This window comes from Sciurus carolinensis, chromosome 3 (assembly GCF_902686445.1).
Source record: "Sciurus carolinensis chromosome 3, mSciCar1.2, whole genome shotgun sequence".
In the NCBI taxonomy this organism is placed as follows: Eukaryota; Metazoa; Chordata; class Mammalia; order Rodentia; family Sciuridae; genus Sciurus; species Sciurus carolinensis.
In genome coordinates, this window is record NC_062215.1 from 152,701,855 (window position 1) to 152,722,208 (window position 20,354).

Genomic DNA, 20,354 nt, shown 5'->3' on the forward strand with positions numbered 1-20,354 from the left:
GTTTCCCAAGCTGTTGGGTTTCACCTGTGGCTTTGGGAATACTGCTTCTGATTACCCTGTTACAGGCAGGCCCCATAGGTCAGAGTGTTGTAGGATTAGCTTTCTGAGAAGTCTCATCTGATGGAGAGGAGGCCTTTTGTACTGCCCGTGGGGCCTCAGTGTGGAGTTTAGAACGTGGATTTGTATCTGTGCCTCTGTCACAGCTGCTTCTACAGCTCTAGATCATTCTCATTCAATTCACCCAATGCCCCTGGCTTTGTCAACAGCAAACACTGGTGACTTCAGGGTTTTGTGCACACGTGGACACCTTCACTTTCCCTCTCAAAAGCCCACACTTAGAGAGGAAAGAGTTTGGGGCATCTTTGGGGCATTTCAGCACAGGCTGCTTCAGTGTTCTCTTCCTTTACCTTTGCACAGATTCAAAGCCAACAGTAGAGACTCTGGGACCCACTGTGAAGAGTGAAGAGACCACCACCCCTTATCCCATTGATGAGGAGGCCACAGAGTGTGGGGAGAATTGCAGCTTTGAGGATGGTAAGGATGAGGGTGGGTGTCGTATATTGCATCTGGGATGGAGCTGTCAGAGTTGGGGCTGGCCTGTGACTGGTCAGGGACTTGGGTTGCCCTGGGTCAGAGATCCAGAGACTCTTAGGGGAAGAGTTAGGGAGATACAACTAAGAGGCTTGGAACAGTGAATCTAGAAGGATTCCAATATTGTGACCAGTACAGATCTACAGGTGAGAACCCACTGGTCATCAGCTGAGAAAACAGTGCCTTCAAGAAAAACCTCCCGGAAAAAATCTCACGGTTGAACCCTTACTACAGTGCTCCTCCTATCACAGGAAAGCCATTCCCGGCCTCAGAATCCGTTAAGCTGTGTCTCCACAGTACAGTCAAGTGAAGACCTGGCAGTGTTCTGGGTGATGTCCCTGGAGTGTGACAGCTGGGCTTATTCACCAGTTGACATGACTTTATTGTGTTTCCCTGTGTCTTTCCCCACTGCTGGATTAAGAAGGTATAACAGGGATGGTTCTACGGGATAGTGTATCACATTTCCATGATCAAGTGCAGGCCAGAGGCAGGCGCAGAAGTGTGAAGAGGCACCTTCAACCAGTTCTTCGAAACTCAGGAGACCCTTGTTTTGGGATCATCTCTTCACACGGGAAACCTATATGCCTTTTATTTCATTTTCTAAGCATATCCAAGTTAGACAAAAATAATAATTGGAAGAGCCCAAAAGTAAGTCACATTTTAAATCATACTGTGAAGGTCACCAAGTATTAGGACATTCCTAATAAATCACGTGTTTTGGGACACCTGGCATTTCTGGCTAGAATTTTGAGTTTGAAAGATTCGATTTATAGTAAATTACTGATCAGCATTAAATGTTCATTAGAAAAAATGAGGAAAGATTGGCAAAGAGACCGAGGAAGGGACATAAAGATGTAGGTAGATGGTGAAATGTACACACAGCCTTTTGATAGTAAAAAGAACACAGATCTGGAAGGATGGCTCCAAAAAAGGGCTACTAAGAAGAATGGGAGGAAAGCCAAAAATAAATGCTGAAGTTGTGTGACTGAAAAATGATAATTTAATGCATATGCTTTAGGGAATGTGCTTTTGTATATCGTGTGGGTGGAGGACACTATTGGTCAGGGTTGGTTGAATACAGAATCCTGACATTTTAATGAACTTGTTTTTGTTTTATGAAGAGAAGAAGGAGACTTAGAGAATTTTCCAAGACATGTTTAAGACAGTTTGAGAGCCAAAAATGGAATGCATAGGGAGTTAATGCACGGTATTAGATTCATAGAGTTAGCTTGATGGGGGCCCCAGGGTGGGGATTCTATCCAAATGACAATCCAAAGGAAAATTTAAGGGTTCTGCAGCAGATTTTCAGAAGTTTATTTTTAATATAATTTTTACCATTTATAGTGGTTTGTTTGATTTGAGGTTTCTTTGATGGTTCTTCCCTTCTCCTTTTTAGCAAAAGATCTTTTTGTGGAATTTGGTTCCTGAGATACAGTACGCATGTAAACATTAGAGAGGAATTATGGTATATTGAATTACGCTATATTTTTGAATGGAAAAATAGACATTCAGAAATTGTTGAGAGAAGGGGATGGTGAGGGCTAAGGGGTGACTTTTCCAAGCCACAGGTTGATGCTTCTGTAATAGATTCCATGTGTTTCTTCTTGACTCACGCTGACTCTGGCCAAGGGAGGGCACACATTAAACACTCTCTCTTGGGAATGGGAGGCACAAAAAGAAATCTGCTGGTAATGTGCCTTCTGCTCCTGAGGTCAGCAGCACCCTGTCCGCCTAGACGTAAGCTTCCTCAGTTCCATGGTGAGCAATTTGTTTCTACCAATCTGTTGCTCCCTTCAGACTTCCTAACCTGCATTCTGAAACTTCCCCACGGAAATTCCTCTCTGGGAGCCCTGGGAAGGGAAGTGAGAAGCCAAAGACCCCACTTCCTCCCCGCCGCCATCATTGGCCAGCACTTTTCCGCTGTCTCTGCAGCCACTGCTGGCAAGTGTCCAAATTTGGGTTCCCATTTCCTTTCCTTCCCCACCTCCACACAATCCTCACTTAAGCATGTATTCGACACTAGCTCATATTAGACTTTTGGAGTTGGCTGGAACCCCAAAGAAACCCCTTTGGATCAGTCTTCAGGCTTAGGCAGATGAACATCCCAAGCAGATGGGTCAGGCCATTTGTGAAATCAATTCTTAGATTTCCACAGGGAAAGCATTTTCCACCTCCCTTGGGATTCCAGACTTCGGGGACTTCGCAATGTAAAATTATTTCTTCTGGTCACCACTGAGCTGGGTGGCCTGCTGGTCTGGTCCCTTCATCTTGCTCCTAACATGTCGAATCACCTGTCTGGAGCTGCCAAACTCTCCTGGTCTTCTGAAATAAGAGATGCATCACAGAGAGGTGAAGGGTGGCGAACAAGCCTGCCTTGTTCCTGAGGCCACTTTCTTTTCTCCGGCCAGAACCTCCCAGGCATTCCAGCCTCTCTGGATGCCAACAGGCTGCCCCACCACCTCCAAGAGCCAGGTTGGCAGGAGATGAGCTGCTACATTTTGGGAGCCAGCCTTCCACTGAGGCACTGGGGAGACATTCTTCTCTGGCATTTAGGGAACAGCAATTTTCACATTTGTCTGCTCTCCGAGGTAGACAGAAGAGGCTGATTAGAGCCTGAAGCCATTTGGTGGCCTCATTTATAATTGCTTACTATGGGAACCACTGGCAGACTTGGCTTTCATGCCTGGGAAGGATGAGACCAAAGCCTGACCCGAAAGCCAGCGATCGCCAAGATGAGTTAAATGAATAAGCAAAGGGAGCCACTTCTTTCTCTGCTCGGCAGACAGACCTTGCCAGCCATTTAAATAGCACCACTGTGGCTGTTCTCTGGACCCATTTCATTTGCCTTCCTTTGAGTTATTTTTTTCTCCCCCTTTTAGACAAAGATTTGCAGCTCCCTTCAGGATTCAATTGCAACTTCGATTTCCCCGAAGAGCCCTGTGGTTGGATGTACGACCATGCCAAGTGGCTCAGGAGCACCTGGACCAGCAGCTCTAGCCCCAGCGACCGGACATTTCCAGGTAAGCCAGCTTAAGGCTGGGAGAGGAAGGACATGAAGCCAACCTGCTCCATGTTTTCCAACCCCAGATTCCCCTGCAAGCTTCATCACTTCCCACCGCAGAGCAATTCTGTTCTTTGCCCACAAACCACCAGTGTTTGCTGCAGACGTCATCTCACAGCCGAGTCGCTTGCTGGTTCCAGCCCTCTCCTGTGATTACAGCACAACCTGGCATCAGGGAGGGGGAGGGAAAGGCCAGGATAAAAGAAAAAGAAGGAAGGAGCATTAGGAGGTCCTAGGAGTTGGGAGGAGTCATCTGGGTCCTCTAGTTTCCATAGCCAGCATGGCTGCCACCATCACATCTCCTGGTATTGTTCCCAAGGTGGCTCATTGGGAAAAAACTAGCCTTGACTCTGAGGGATGCTTCGGAATGCATCACCGCTTCGGGAGCCTACCAAGTCAAGGGACTAAAATGTGGCCACACCCATGGGTGTCCCAGGCGTAACACCCATGGGTGTGTCAAGCAGAGCTGCCTGACACTTGGCAGTCCTTGAAATATGGTTAAGTTCACCCTTTGGTTTCAGAGAGCCAGGTTTCAGAAGCCTGTGCCCACTCTGTTGATAGAGAGGGGTTGCCACCAGCCTTTCTAAACAGGGAGTAGCAAGAGTTGTCTAACCTTCCCACTGTCCAGTTCTCTCCCAGTGGTGTTCCAGTCAATGTTTAACAACTTGCTTTCCAAGGGCTGGAAGAAAACAGCATGTGCTTGGGACATTTGCTGCTTCCAGTGGTATAAATGTGCTCACTGTCATTCGGTTCCAGTCACTGATACAGCATTGGAGGCAGAGCTAAGAGCACAGGGTTTGAGGGAGAGGTGTTCTACTGAAGAGATGCTATAGCTATAAATTTCCTTAGGAGCAAGGTACTGACCAAAATGTATTAAAATAATTAGGAAGTGTGGCATTTGGGACCTTTATTACCTTTTGGTTTTAATATGATTTATGGTAATTTTATATCATTTATAATATATAAATTTATAATGATTACGTTTAACTTGCTTGCAAAATTCCAGAAAATTTAACAAGTGACTCTCACTAACTGGTACACACTACTTGTTATCTTTCCTTTTTTCTACACCTTCAGCCTGAACCTTAGATTTCTTTTTAAGCATTTGAGAGGAAAGGGGTTAATTCTGGAAATTTAGTAGACTAAATGTTACCAGCGAATAAAGGGAAAAGATTGGAAAATAAAAGGGGGAAAGGGTTCCCCTGCTGCCGGCTTCCTCAGAATTGCTCTGCTGCCCCTCACCCAAGGCCTGGAGGTGTCCCCTTGTCCCCAGGGAACAGCAGTGGGACAGGCACTAGGAGAGCACTTGGGGCCAGCCTCTGACACAGCCCATACTTGGTTTCCTGGAGGGTCACAGTGTCTGCTCTGGAGAAAAACATTTTCATATTTCAAGTGTTTATCTCTTCAGCATTTGAGTGCTCAGAGAGATTAGTATCTGAAGATGGCCACGGCCTCGGGCACAGGAGAGAACACTTAGCCGAGTCCCAGCCTTAATCGCCCTCCCCCCTCACTCGCTGCAATAATGTTTAATTAATATAATGAGCCTCCTGCATGTTGGAAAAAAAATACTTATTTTTATAACCCAGCCTGGATTTTTCATTTCATTTCCTCCCCTTTGAGACTGGGTCCAATTAATTGGTGGGTTTTCCCAACCCCCATTTTTTATCCAAACGTAGGGGAGGCTGGTGGGGTGTGCGCTCACGTGCACACGTGGCGTCTGAATGAGCATGTCTGTGGTCCCTATGCGTGGGGGCGTCTGAGAGGGTGTGGATAAGGTGCAGCTCAGCAGGGGCACTTTGAATAAAAGGTTGTACACATGGGCTCTCTACAGAGTGGGGAGATTTTACTGGCTCTTATTCAATGTCCATCTTCAGGGTTTTTTCCTAATAATTCTGGCTTTCTCTCTTGCACTTTTGTAAGGAGATTTTTCTTCTCCCTAGAGAATGTCTGAGGCCAGTCCCGTCCAGGCTACAAAGCCACCACTTACCAGGTAGCAGTTCGGGAAGAGCTTAAGTTACCTCCCTGGAATCCTGGCCTGAAACACTTTGCCCTTCGTCTCTGCCCCTCCTTGCCCAATGCTGCCCCCACCCCCCGAATGCCCTGCCCATTGACCTTTGCTGCTGGTTGGGAATTCTAGTCTTTGTCCTCATTCCACACTGCGGTTTGGGAAGGCTTTTCTAAGCAAGTTCACAAAGCGGGCAGAATTCCAATCTTTGACTGAATCGATGGGGGCAGAGAAAATTAAGACTGTAAAGAACTGTAAGATCCAGTGTTGTTCCTCCATTAAGATATTGAGAAGGCCAGGTGTGGTGGTGCACGCCTGTAATCTCAGCAGCTCGGGAGGCTGAGGCAGGAGGATCACAAGTTCAAAGAGAGCCTCAACAAAAGCAAGGCACTAAGCAACTCAGTGAGACCCTGTCTCTAAATAAAAAACATAAAATAGGGTTGGGGAGATGTCTCAGTGGTTGAGTGCCCTTGAGTTCAATCCCTGGTATCCAAAAAAAAAAAAAAGATATTGAGAAGGAAAACAATTATTTTGCTCTTCCAGAGGAATACTTGAAGTTTGGAAGAGTGGCATTTGTAATCTGCCTCTGGGAAACAAAATCATAATATTGTTCCGAGTCCTTCCCTCTATCCTCTGATGATTTTTAAAACCCTGTTTCTGCATTTCCAATTTTCCTTCTGCTTACAAAACTCAAGATCCGGCTTTCAGCTGAAGATAGAACGCCCTTTCTGTTCAGGGTGGTCCTTTCTTTAAAAAAAAAAAAAAAATGAAGCCCTGAGGGGAGCCGGCAGGAGAAAGGAAACAGCTGTGCTTGTCTGGGGGTGGGACAAATGCTGATGGGTTCACAGTCACTGTGCCACCGAGTCAACCTGAAAGCTACCGTATCACCCACGCTTTGCTATTCCACAAAGAGGAGACTGTTCCCGTCTTAAGAAGTGTGCCGTGTATTTTATCCCCTTATTGGATAGGTAGACAGAAGTAATTAAATTTGGGAAAGGAAGTGTCTCCTAGAGAGAATGGTCTTGGGGGACAGGGTGGCAAGAAGGGAGGAAATAGCCATGTTGAAATATCATACACAAGCCATTTGATTAGAAGTGTCTGTGGAAACTACTTACATTCCTTAGATATTTTCTGATTTAGTTGTTTTCTCGTGTTTTCTCTCCTGCCTCCCTTCCTTTTCCTTTTAAGTCAGCAATTAGTTCTGTTCTTTTGGCCAGTGCTGATGGTTGCTTCAGGCTGACAAGACACCCACTGGTCTCATTCCACTGTTTTTGTTTTTCAAGATAGTCTTTCAAGCCACTCAGAAATTCTTTTTTTAGCTCTTTGCTTGTGGCCGAGCTGCCTGGAGTGTGTTCATCCCAGCCCCTGGGGACTCTGTTCCAAGTTCAGTGACCCCTGGTGGTGGTGGAGGAGCCTGCCCATGTTTTCTGAGAAGCCACTTACCTTTTCTTGGTGGCCACAATGACCAAAAAAGTGGACCCCCTACGAGAGCTGCCGTATTTTCTACATTCTCAAAGGCTTTGATCATGAACAGTCTTGAGGATGATCAGATTCAGGTCTTTAAGGAGCAAGGCAAAAACTCCAAGGACTGGCTCAGGTATTTAGAGCTGCCGTGTTTAATAGAGGAGCCACTAGCTACATGGCTATTTATATTTAGATTTAAATTGATTAAAATTAGTGCAGCTAATGCTTGAGTTCTGCTACTGCGGTAGCCATACCCTTGGCACGGTAGCCACCCTGTATCCGTCAGTGCACGTATGGAACATGTCCAAAAGCACAGGGTGTCGTATTTACATTGCAAATCTAGGACCCTTGGACAGTAACAGGAGCACACCTCAGGACCCTTGCTGATGCTTTGGTTTCTTGGCGTACTGTAAACCAAGAAAAAGAGATTAGGGGGATTTGTCTTCTCTATGATTCCTTGCTGGAAGTGTTCAGGGTTGGCATTTTAATTTTTACATCATTCTACTTCACTGAGCAACCCATAGTAAAGTAAACAAGTAACATAGCATTAGAAGGTGTAGAAACTACTTTTGGTCAACAAAAAACAACATCCTAAGTAAGTACAAGCTAATACTAATAAGAATAATGATAGTCATTGTTGTTACCATCATATTGTCAGGAATGAGACAAGAAGACTAGGGATAAAGCCAGGTCCGCTTCATAACCCTGAGGTGGGTGGTGTTCCTACATGTGTGCTGTGTTATACATTGGTTGAACTCATAAAGCATGATTACAGTGTTACCTCATTTCAATAATTTCAAATCATGAACATGATATGAAGAAAACAGGCAAAGTTTATTTGGCATAGTCCGCTGTTATGAGAGCTTTGCCAGGCTTACGCAAGGGCTTGAGGGCAGCATTCTAGGTTCAAGTGAGCACAAATCAAGAATCTTAATATTCAGATGTTATCAATTTTGCCTATCCCTTCACATAGAAGTGGTAGACATATTGACTCCTCATAGGGGTTATTTTGATGCAGATTGGGCCACAGAGTAAACTCCATTAGAGCAGAGACCAGAGCGGTGATTCACCATGAATGTGCATAAGAGAAACGTGGGTGGGTGTTGTGGGTGGGTGTTTGCAGAGAAATCTAAGGAAGTAATTGATGAATGAACTGACTTATGCTGGGCTTGATTTTTGACAGTGAGCTATCAGTGTTTCTAAATTAAAAAGCAACTCTCTGGGTTCAAAATATCAGGAGAAACCAGTTGCAGCAAACACTGGACTGGTGTTGGACTGGGTTACCTTCAGAAAGAGGTTCCTGTGGTTTGGCTGGGACACAACCAACTGCAAATATAAGGATAGAAATCTCTCAGACTGTAGACTATGAGAGATCATTAAAATTCAAGAACAGCTTGAGTTAAAAAAAAAAAGTCAATATTGAAGGAATAATTTCAACTAGAAGAGGAAAGAATAGAGGCCATTCTTTAGGAAAGGTAGGAAAACATCTCCGGCTTCATGGGAATGACAGCAGTGGAGAAGAGAAGCTGTTACCTCTTTTTCCTGGAAGTCACAATTGGTTGAATTCCCCAGAAGTATGTGGATTGATAATGAAGATGCAGAATGACAACAAGACTGTCTCAATAGCAGAACTTGCCCTGAAAACTGACATACCGAAGAACAGCTCAGGTAGACTCCAGCGCAGGGCAGGCCTGAAACCTTACATAACCACAGAATGTTCTCTGGTAAAGCTTGAAAACATCCTGCTGAGTTCATCCAAAGTCAATGTTTCCTTTAACTGGTTGTTAATTTGAGGACCTTAGCAGAGATAGACTGACCTTGGGAGGCCAGCTGAGGGGCTGACTCATGTTTTAGGTATGACCTATACTAAGAGTCTGTATCTCCTGCAGCACTAAATATTCTTTCAGATGGTTGCTCTAGTCGGAGGGCAAGATGCTAGCCAGGAGATGTGTGTGTTGGACAGATGGTGTGTTTGGCTTTGCGATAGCCAGGAGGAGCAAGCTGGTGATTTATTTCAGGGTTTGGTGAGGTATAGACACAATTGAATCCGTCACTGTTAGGCCAATTGTGGTCACGTGTTCCCACAGCACTTAAGTGGTTGAAGCCAGATGGGACTGTAAATCGCCAGGTGAAGTATCAAGAGACCTTTCTAGAGACAGCAGCAGGTTTGCAACACCTGAAGGACCCTGTCCTCTGCACTTCCTCTCTGCCCTTTTGAACTCCTGTTGTTTATTCCCATGTGATTGTTTTCCCTGTATCATTGGCAACAACAGATGTTTTGAGTCAAGGACCCAGCAAAGTGTCTCCCGAATACGTCAGGTCCAGGAGGAGAGGGATTGTATCTCTGGGACATTATTTCTTCACTCTCCTTCAGCAACGGAACACGTTTCCTTTCCATTGTCTTTTGTTGGAAGCTGTCCATTGCCGGGAGGCCGGCCATCAGCTACAAGAACGAGAAGGCAGCTTCCAGCAGGCAGGGCTGGTTCTTCCTTAGCTAGTCAGTCCTCATGTTCAGGCAACTTCTTGATGATTCAAAGGGCCTTTCCTTAAAGTCCAAGTCAATCATTTAAATAACCCCTCCCCCGAGCCATGCCAAACCTTTTCTCTATCAAGTCCTCAACAGTCTCCGTATGCTTAGAGCGTCCATGATATCTGGCAATTTTAGGTCCATAAATTAGAATATTCCAGAAGAACAATCTTCACTTGCAGCACGTGTTCCATCTCAAGGTCTATGTGTGGGCACCATGACTTTAAAGAGCTAAAGCATTTAGCTTGGAAGAGAGGTCAGTGGAAACACCCCATAACCAAAGCTGCAGAAAGGGGACATTTGAAGGGACCAGGACTGTGTATCCTGGGGAAGCACAGACCAAAGGTCTTAATTCTTCATAAGTGAAAATGTTTTTAAGTCAGAAGACAGATACTGGCCGTGTTGCCTCAGGGATAGCAGGAGAAGTGTCTAAATGACATGAGGGACCTACGGCCTCCTGGCATTTAGGGTTGTGGCCTTGACGACACATTGCCCACGTGGCCTGTGGAAGCACCTTCTCTGAAGAATTAAGGCAGAGGGTAACAGAGCGCTGGGGATGTTTTGGCCTGCTCTGAGTCATCCCTTGAGGTCCCACTCTTGTTCCAGGACCACAGACTCTTCTATGTGTAGATTGGCCCAGCAGACATGTGGTGAACCCTGCAGGATGGACAGCTTGGGGCCAACAGGTTTCTGGGGTTCAGACAGACCTGGGGAACCAGTCTTTATTACAGAGGACATCTCGACTGTCCTCGGGCCAAACCATACTTGTTTTTGACTCTTGGATTGACCTTCCCATGTTAGTGGTGGCTTTTCTACACCTTTTGTTTCCAAATAAAACAAAGGCAAGCAAAGGAGGCAGTGTGTATAGTGATAGTAATTGATTGAGCTCTTACTGTGTCTCTGTCACCACACAAAACACTTTCATGGCTCATTCCGTCTGTGCCTCCCTACAACCCTGTGCAATAATGCTGTTAAGACAGCCACTTTGCAGATGTAAAGACCAAGCCTTTCAACAGTTAGTGAGCCTGAGGCCAGGATTCCAACCCAGAGAAAGGCCATTTCTGGCCAATTTACTCAGTCCCATCAGAGTTCGAATCCTGCTTCCATCACTTTCTGGCAGTAGTCTAGGACACACTGCTTCAACTCTCTGAGACTCCGTTTTTGTTTTGTTTTGTTGGGGGACGGGTTTGTTGTTTTGTAAAAGTGGAGGCAATGATCCTGATTGCACAGGGCTAAATTTTGCAGTGAAGATTACATAAGATAAATAAAGTCCCAGTGCAGTGTATGGCATGTGGTAGGTGCTCAGTTTGTTCATTCTCTTCTCTGCTTTTTTTTTTCTACCTTTCCTTGCACTTTTCCTGATCTGTATCACTCCTTCATTCTGTCCCTGGTTCCAATCAGACCTCTCTCAGTGACAGGCAGGGACGTTTTGCAGCTCAGCGTCCCTCTGACTGATGTCAACTGCTAATTCCTTAAATTTACATATCATCTTTCTTCCCTGGAGCTCATAGCACTTAGCAGACAAGTGGGCACAAATGATTTAACTAAGTGAAATCCAGAGGCCTGCTCATCTGGAGATTCTGCAAACTAGTGGATTAGCTCAGATGTCAGCACTGAATTATGAGCCTTCAACTGCTCGTGCTTAGCACACCACTAGCATTAATCCCTGGTCTTGCAGTGGTTCTTTAAATCATTCGTAGTGATTATCATCCTACTGTGAGAGAGAGAGGGGAGAAATGAAAGGAGAGGGGAGGGGCTTCTCAGGGCCCCGCTGGCTGTGGAACCTTTGGCCTGCTCGTACCTAAAGTTCTAGTAACAGGATGAGCAAATAGAATGGACCCAGATGAAACCCAGTCAGCTCACTTCTTCACAAACCACACACATTTTACTTACCAAATTCTAACCATTATGCTCTGATTCCCCTGCTGCTTAAGAATGCAAATTCACACAAGTGACAGTATTTCTGCCAAGCAGTTTTCAGGCAGCAAGTGGGTCTTATTTGTGAAACTGTGAAGGAAGAAGGATGAATAATAACTCTCTGAAATCTGGTTTCCTTTATAGACGAGGTGGAAACAGTAAGAGCTTGGAAATGACCCGGCCTGTAGGAGCATTTGGGGGGCTCTCTCTGGGGTCTCAGTCAATGGCATGTCTCCAGAGGTCACCCTGTTATTATTAGTTCACCTCACCTTTGAAAGGAGCTATTGGCTCAAGAGAATGGAGGGATTGTGAAGGAATTATCTGAATCCGAGCGATTGCCAGAATCTAGTAGATTCTCCCTCTGTCCTCATTTCCAATGGACAGCCTCCTAGCACTCTTTATCCATGTGTTTACCATTCATTTGTTCATTCACTCATTCATTCATGGGAACAAAATTTCCTTGAGTAGTGCCAAAAAATGACAATATTTAGGTAAAGGGGGAAGAAGCAGCACTGAACCCTATATATGCAAGACCAGGACCTCACAAGAAACAGTTAAACAGTGGTGCCAGGTAATGGGTAGTTACCTGCCAAAATCCACAGAAAATGGCCTCGAGTCCTTCTGAAAGCCAGTGAAATCAGCGGTATAGTCAGTAAATGCTGGAGTTGTTGAGAGAAGAAGGGGATTCATGTTGCATGTGCCAGAATGATTAGGAGAGGAATTGGCAAAAGAGATGGAGTAGGGGAAGAAATGAGGGAGCAAGGAATTATAGGTAAAGGGAGAAAAGGAAGCAACAGGCCCAGTGGAGAAACCAGTTTGCCTCAAACAGAGTGTGGTCAATCACAAGAACTTGGGCAAGGCACTCACAGGCAGTTGAAATGAAGAGTTGACTACAGAAAGGTGGGAAAACCCTCAATGAAGTCTGGGCTCTGCAGCCTGTCCACCTTGGACAAGTTCCTTTAACCTTTCTGAGCCTCCGTTTTATCATGTGCAAAGTAAGATTAGTAAGTCCCAGTTCCCAGGTGTATAATAAGGATGAAAAGAAATAATGCATACCAATGTGCTTTGTAACCTGTAAAGCATTATGCAAATACGAGTTGTAATTATTATCATTAATAGCACTGGCAATAAGATCTGATAGGAGAAGCATAGGTTTAAAGATCACTGAATATCAGTATCTCTTCCCTCAGCAGACCTTCATTGTTAAAATTCTCTCCTGACGATGGTTGCTTCTTAGTTATCTGTGCTGATTTGGGCCTTGAAGAGGTCAGAATTTGTGCAGATGTAGACAGACATAGCTCAGACTCCTGGAGGAAGCACAAATGAATCTCACATATGCACCCTAAACTGGTCAAATTTGATTTCAGGGAAGGGCAGCTTCTGAAGTAGTCATCTCAGACAGTCTAGCAAGAGGAAGGGGCTTAGGGGAGGCTGGGAGGGAGACAGGATGGTCAGACAGTTGGGGAGGAAGGAGCTGTTTCTAGGTCAATGATGGGAAGTCAACCACAAGCTCAGCTCTCACCTAGAAAGATGACATCAGCAGGAGTAACAAGGGCAAACCAGGGATCAGAGAGGGTCACGTTGGTTGCCTCAGGGCTCTGGAGTCCCAACCTGTTCTTCCCTGACAAGTCCAGGATATTCACACTCCCTGTGAGTTAGAGAGCTCTATGCACTGTCTCCGACTACCATGGAATCACATTAACATGACCTGAGGAGTCTGACATGCCCATGTTCCACGCTTGGGTGTGTAGTAAAAGCGTGTCTCTGCCTTCCTGCACAAGTGTTCAGTCTCAGATGCCCCTGTGTTTCAGGGCCTAAAGCAGATAGTGAGATTTCCTCCTCAGATGGACCTTGCTCTCTGTACATGTGACCAGAGTGCTCTTGAACAAACTGGAATTGCAAGTACTGGTGTCCCCACCTATGTCTGCAAGGTTTGGGGGTCTGCCAACCACAATGAGAACTTGATCTTCCCCAGAAGTGTCTGATGTATTCAAAATCAATCCATCAAAAGGGTCAATCTCCAAACATTTGGACTTGGTGAACCTTTAATTTCCCAGAACGTGTATATTCTCTGCTAAACACATAGCCTTTGTTATGGCAGTAATGACCGTATCTTTATCATTGGAGCTGACTGCTTGAGAAAGGTCAAGTTCAGCCCTCCCTGGAGCGTACAAAGAAGAGGGTGGAATGTTAGGCATCAGAGTCACTGTACTCAGCTACCACCCCCTGTTCTGTTCAAAGCTGACATGGGCTTCCAAGTCACAGGCACAGGAGCCCAGGCATCATCTAGCGGCACTGGCAGAGACAGAAGGTTTTAAATGTCTTCCATTTGGACAGTGCCCAGCCAAGACGTCAAAGGCTTGAAACATAAACCACCTAGCCAGAGTCACCTCCAATCTAGCAGCCACTTCACCCCCTGTAAACTGTTCCCTTGTACCCTTGTAATTCAGTTCAGACTGCATTGGCCCTTCAGGCAAGCCCATGATGAGTAAGATGTGGGCCTGACCTCTGAGACCATAGGGAGAGGCGACAAGTCAAAGACAACCCGCCAACACTACTTAAAGCCAGCTACACCAGGTGCTATATGGTGATACAAAGAAAGTGATACAGAGAAATAAGAGAGGGATTGATCTGACTTAAAGACTGAAGAAAGGCCTTCAAGAGGAGAATCAGGGCTCTGAAGAAGCCTTAAGGAAAGAACAGGGGAAAAGGACATGAATTAAAAAAAAAAAAAAAAAACACTGGTCCCAGCTTTTCCCTGGAGGGGCTACAGCTGCAAACTGGTGTCTTTCCCAAGCATTTATCAAGGATCTGTTTGGGTTTGTTTCCCCAGATGACAGGAATTTCTTGCGGCTGCAGAGTGACGGCCGGCGAGAGGGCCAGTACGGGCGGCTCATCAGCCCGCCCGTCCACCTGCCCCGGAGCCCGGTGTGTATGGAGTTCCAGTACCAAGCCACGGGCGGCCGCGGGGTGGCGCTGCAGGTGGTACGCGAAGCCAGCCAGGAGAGCAAGCTCCTCTGGGTCATCCGCGAGGACCAGGGCGGCGAGTGGAAGCACGGTCGCATCATCTTGCCCAGCTACGACATGGAGTTTCAGGTGGGGTGGTGGAGGAAGTTGGATCCAAGGGAATCGTGATCCGTATTTCAATATTTCAAAGGGCTGTGCCCATTCATCATTAGGGGACATGGTTAAGCGCTGCTGTTTTCATTGTGCTTCTCACGTCGCCATGGCAACTAAATGACACTCTTATTTGTTATTCAGAATGTGCCTATCTCTACACCCAGACTTGGTTCTTTGTTCCTCCTATTGCCTTTTATATTGCTGAAATCTTCTCCAACAAATGTTTCTTCTCTCCATTTTATTTTAGATTGCTATCAGGTAGGCTGACAAAGGGACACAGAAACCAGGGAAATAAACAACAAACAAACCCTCCACACACAAGGGAAGGGGCCTGCAAGTGCCTCAGAATGGAAGAGGAAAAGGGAATACCCTCCAGACCTGTCCTGGGGTGCTTGAGCACAGGAAGGGGGCAGATGCAGTTTGTACTCGGTGGCCAGCCAACCTGAGAGAGTCTTAAACAAGTGGCTTCTCTCTCAACAGCTCTAGGAATTGAGTTATATTATCTCTGTCCCATGGAGCAAGAGACTGAGGCACAGATGGGCACGCGCAGCTGTAGCTGCATCTTGGGTAGGAATCGACACACTGGATGAGGTGACTGAGAACCAGCCAAAGCATTAACCTGCTCCTCCCCAGACGAGGAGCAGCAACAGATGGCTGGTGAGGCAGCCAACTGCTCGCTCAGCTTGCCAGAGGACATGTGCTCGTTTGCAGAAAGAACCTGGGGAGGGAGAAAATGAGGAGTGATTGAAGACCGCAGAGCAGAAAGGGCTTCTGTGGGGAGCTGGGTGGGGAGTGGGTTCCCACTTACCAACCTAATACATGCATTATAAGTGCCCATTTGCATTTTTGTCTCAGCCACTAGACAGTGAGTTTCTCTGGGTAGAGTCTTGGTTATGAGATTTTATTATTGTCTTGTACCTAGCACATAGTAGGTACTCAGAAACCATCAGTGAAAGGGCAATTTGCTTCCCTCTTAGACACAATAATGGATCCCTAAGGTAATGCGTACTAATGAGCCATAATGCAATGGTACCCACAAGGCACACCTGTGTGCCATCTTTCTCACCTTACCCCCACCTGCACATGTCCTCTGAGTTTTCAAATACCTGAATTGGCACTTGAAAAATTTGGGAGAAAAGAAATTCAAAAATAGCTAGAGAAATTTCAATCCCCCTTTAAACACTCCTCAATTGTAGCTCTTTTAATTAATACATTCTAGTTACTGGACAACAAATATCCATCACCTTGTTATATTTTCTTATTCCCCCCAAATATGCATTTGATTTGAACCAACTCTTTTAAAAATTAAGATCTCTAGAGCTATAGCCATGTGGTCAACAGATGTGTACCAGGTGCAATAATACACACACACACACACACACACACACACACGTACACACACAGTGTATGTACGTGCATTAAGCTGCAGTTAACAGAAAATCAAAAACTCTTTGCAGTTTGGACCAGGAAACTCAATTAACCATAGCTCTTGTTCTTTCACCTTCTAGATTGTGTTCGAGGGAGTAATAGGGAAAGGACGTGCAGGAGAGATCGCCATTGATGACATCCGGATAAGCACTGATGTCCCACTGGAGAGTTGCATGGGTATGTGACCACCTGACTCTGCATGGCTCTTTTAAATAAGACACCAAGGGCTGGGGTAGACAAGAAGAAACAAGAGACCATTTTCAGATTAATCATTCCCCAGAGGGCAGGGTAGGCAGCAAGGTGTGAGTGTAGTTGTATCATGGGCTGAATTCAAGGTGGGAGGGTGTGAGATGAGGTAAAAGCTTATGTCCCTGTTCCCAGTCAGCAATAGATGTACACTAAGTACATGAAGATTCAGGGTGCTGAGACCCCATCATCAAACTCCAGTTTTTAGCAAAGAAAATGCTAGAGGTCAAGAGCAACTGCCAGTCAGAATTACATGCCAGAAAGGTTTGATGGATTTAATGGAAGCCTTCAGTATGAGCTAAAAGAGGACACATGGTACATAAGAGGGATAATACAATTACCAAGCAGTTCTTTTATATCAATGAGTTGCAGGGCAAAGTATGGCATGTGAAATAAGATGCTACACATTGCTTTAAAGCTAATACCTCTAATGCCCAAGTCCTAAGCTGCAGGATTAAACACTGCATACCAGATGACCAACATGGGAGGGACACCATTATGGTCACCTTGGTCAGAAATGCACAGCAGCAGCCTTCCTGAGGGCACACATCTTACCCAGGTCCTCATCCTGCAGCAGGAGCCACCCCAAGGTTACCCTGACCATCTCCTATCAGAGTCATGGACAGTCCCAAAAGCAAGAGAGGAATCCTGAGAAGGAACAGGACCAGAGTAGTGGTAAAGAGTCACCAAGTGCTTTTCTTGGCCCCCAAGTCCCAGGTTTGTGTGTGCCTCATGGTGTAGGAAGCAAAACTGGGACCACTCCAGTCCCCTTAGGCAACTCTCAGGCTCTGGGCATCTAAAAGTAATCCTGGGTCTGAGAAAGTAATCAGTGATAAGTGACTGATTACAATGCTTTTGGGACCCATTACTCTGTGAAGGATTTTGTGTTCCAAAGCAATTTTGAAAATCCTCTCTACCCACCCCAACTCGGTGATGATGATATGTTAGACAGAGCCTAGGACACATGGAGGACATGGGGCACTTCCTATGGAGTATTACCAAATAGCCTAGTGGAAGTCATCATAGTCATCATATTCATACAATTATTTCTTCCCTTTATCTAACTCAATTTTTTTTGTTTATTTTTTTCCAGAACCCATCTCGGCTTTTGCAGGTGAGAATTTTAAAGGTAAAAAAGAAAAAAAAATTTTTTTTTTTTTGTTTGGCATGCCTTTTCCCTCCCCCATGTGATGTGAATTTGGTGGTGGGGGGAGTAAATTTCCAAATTTGACAAAGCTCTCAGGAGAAAATAGATGCCTCACCTTCCCACCACTAGATGGCACCACCAACACCTGTAGATTCGGGGATTGAGATCCTCAGTGTCTCTTGTTTAATTAAAGTTTGGAAACCTATAATAGAGACAAATAGGTTACAGATAAACCTTTCAGCCCTGCATTGTCCAACGGGGAGCAATGAGGCTGAAAATTCAGGAGTGGCGAGAAAGGAGAAGCAATGGGAAGAAAGAACCAAAAAAAAAAAAAAAAGTAGTAAATTAAAAGTGAAATGAGGTGGCAATGATTTATTTTAGCCTGAAGATGGTTTCTTTCCAGCTCCAGGGTACCAAGGCAGCAGTCTCAATTAACCCCCGGTGAGGTGCTGTGGCAGGCAGTCTTGTGAGGGATGGACATTAGGAAAAGACAGGAGGAATGATAATCGTGAGGAGGAAGAGTTGCTGGATTCAGGAACTGGTGTCTCGTAAAAGGAATAAGGAGACCCGTAGGTGATAGAGTTAGCACACTTGAAATTCAGGCCTGAAAAACAGAAAAGGCCATTTTATCCCTAAGAAAGTAAAGAGAGAACAAGACAAAGAAAGAATTTGGGATGCTTGCCTCATCCAGAAAAACAAAAAGGCCTCCAAGTTTGGCCAGTGGTTCTGTTGGTGCTTTTGTAATGCAGCAGTGTCTACACTTCACTCTCTTTGCAGTCCCACTAGTTTACACTGTTAAATTTCTAATGCTAAACTCAGGAACCACTCTAAATGCATCCCTGCAGTGGACCTGACTGTCAAAGCACACATGGAGACACTGACCCGCACCAAATGACAGAGAATTTTCTGCCAGCAATTTAAGGGCTGCTGTACCCTTTGCACTGGCTGGGTTTAGCCCTATAGGTGACAGCATTTCAGAGATAAAGTCAGCCATTTTTATATCCCATGTCTAGACTAGTTATCTTTACTCTCGTTAATCTGTCCAACTTCTGGCTAGAAAGAGATGAATTCCTGGTTTGCCACCTAGATGTGTTCCCAGACTCCAAATCATCTCACCTAATTTGCCACTTGGCACCCACAGCACTAAGGGGAAAGGGAAAAAGTGACACTAGAGAGGAAAATGACAGACCTATATAAAATGTGTTTTTTTTCCTCACTTATCCTTCCTCACCTCCCCAAAAATCCATGCCACTCCACATTCCACATTTTAAAGTATTAAGAGTATTTGTGTGCATCTATTTGTGCTCTCTGGGTGTGAGATTTATGTGAATGCAAATCCTAAGTATTGGAAGGAAAGCTGAGATCCAAACTGAACGACTTGGATTACAGTTGAATTCATGGTCTAACCTTCAGGACCCGAGGTAATGCTCATATTGGGGAAGTGAATTCTGCTCATGTTATTTCACCTGACACTCTTTGGGTTGTTGAAGCTCAAAACTCCCAGGAAGGCTGGGTCAAGGTGTGCTGGCAACTGCCACAAACACCGCTCTGTGTGCACCTCATGTCAGGTCATGACTGACAAGTATGGTGGCTAAGGACTTTGCCTCCATAAGAGAACAAACAGGCCAGGCACAGGTGCTTTCCTTGAAGCTATGTGTGCCACGGGACTGCAAGGTCCAGTCGTGTTTGCTTGTAGAAAATATATACATAAAATCTAATCCAAGTGGGCAGTGCTCATTTAGCCAAAATAAACATGGTGCTTAGTAGTTTGAAGGTAAGAATTTCCAGTGCGCTCCCAATGGGCTGCTTGAGGGGTCACACAAAGCCAGGATCAGACCATGGCTGTTGTGGAAGATGGCAAGCATCTTGGCAAAAAGGAAACCAAGTCTTGGGGAACAGAGACTTGGCCAAGGAACACAATCAAGATCAGAGCTGGAATTGAGAAGGGACGATTATGATCACATTGGCACGTTTTACAAGGAGCTCGGAGGTGGTAGTCAGAATCTAAGGCTCTGGGGTGACTTCTTTTGGGCTAAGGGCTGCTTAATCTCAGCATGCCTCTCTGGGTACTTTTACTCAAGCCGTCCCCTCCACTTGGGAAAGAAAAGAGGACATGTGTTTCCTCTAACCTAGTAGCATGCATTCTGTTCCTCTCAAGGACAGAACAGCAAGAACCCTCTCTTGGTTGGGGGAGAAAAATCAGTCTTTCCATTCAAAGGGAAATAGAGAGAATCAGGTCTGGGCAGGCGAGATATGGAAAGTTGATGTTGAAACATCATTAACAATAGGAATTTACATGGTTAGTATGTTTTCAAGTTGGGTTTTTTTTTTTTTCTTTTCCATTATAAATTAACCATGTGCCAGAAGTAATCTCATTCATTAGGAGAGATCAATGTATACTCAGTAAATCTTTAGGGAAATGCAATAAAAGTGGTCTTTGGATCTGGGCTTATTACGTATTCGTGATCTTTCATATTTCCAAGTATCTTTCATTTTCTGCTTCTTACTGATACCTTGCCACGCAACATTGCCTTTTTATTCTAATCACCTGTATTTTCTGCTTTTTATATACACTTAGATTGTATACCACAGTGTGTTAGTCCTGAAGGGAAGTCGTGGAGAAAAGAGAACTGTAGAGAAAGGGAAAAGAGAAGAGAGAATGAATAAACGGAGTTGTCATGGGATTTTTTAAAAGCCCTTTTTGTTGTCGTTATGAGTCAGATCTTAATGTAGTCTGGGTGTGCATTTTTTTCTTTTCAATTTTTTTATAAGCAGTAGCTATAAACATGGTGCCATCATGTATCTTTCTGTAGGATTTGAGCTTTAACAAATTAAAAACTATATAAAG

General features: G+C 45.1%; 1 protein-coding gene across 4 annotated transcripts in view; it reads left to right on the forward strand.

Annotated features, from left to right (window-relative positions):
• Positions 1–20,354, forward strand: part of Nrp2 (neuropilin 2) — a 114,268-nt gene that overhangs the window by 65,739 nt on the left and 28,175 nt on the right. For 2 of the 4 annotated variants that reach the window (XM_047543957.1, XM_047543959.1), the window contains exons 11-15: positions 418–534; positions 3,471–3,611; positions 14,399–14,661; positions 16,194–16,290; positions 17,453–17,488. In XM_047543957.1, the coding sequence (XP_047399913.1) occupies positions 418–534; positions 3,471–3,611; positions 14,399–14,661; positions 16,194–16,290; positions 17,453–17,488 (654 nt within the window). The remainder of the gene's footprint in view (positions 1–417; positions 535–3,470; positions 3,612–14,398; positions 14,662–16,193; positions 16,291–17,452; positions 17,489–20,354) is intronic. The other 2 variants (XM_047543960.1, XM_047543958.1) reach the window with 1 other exon arrangement.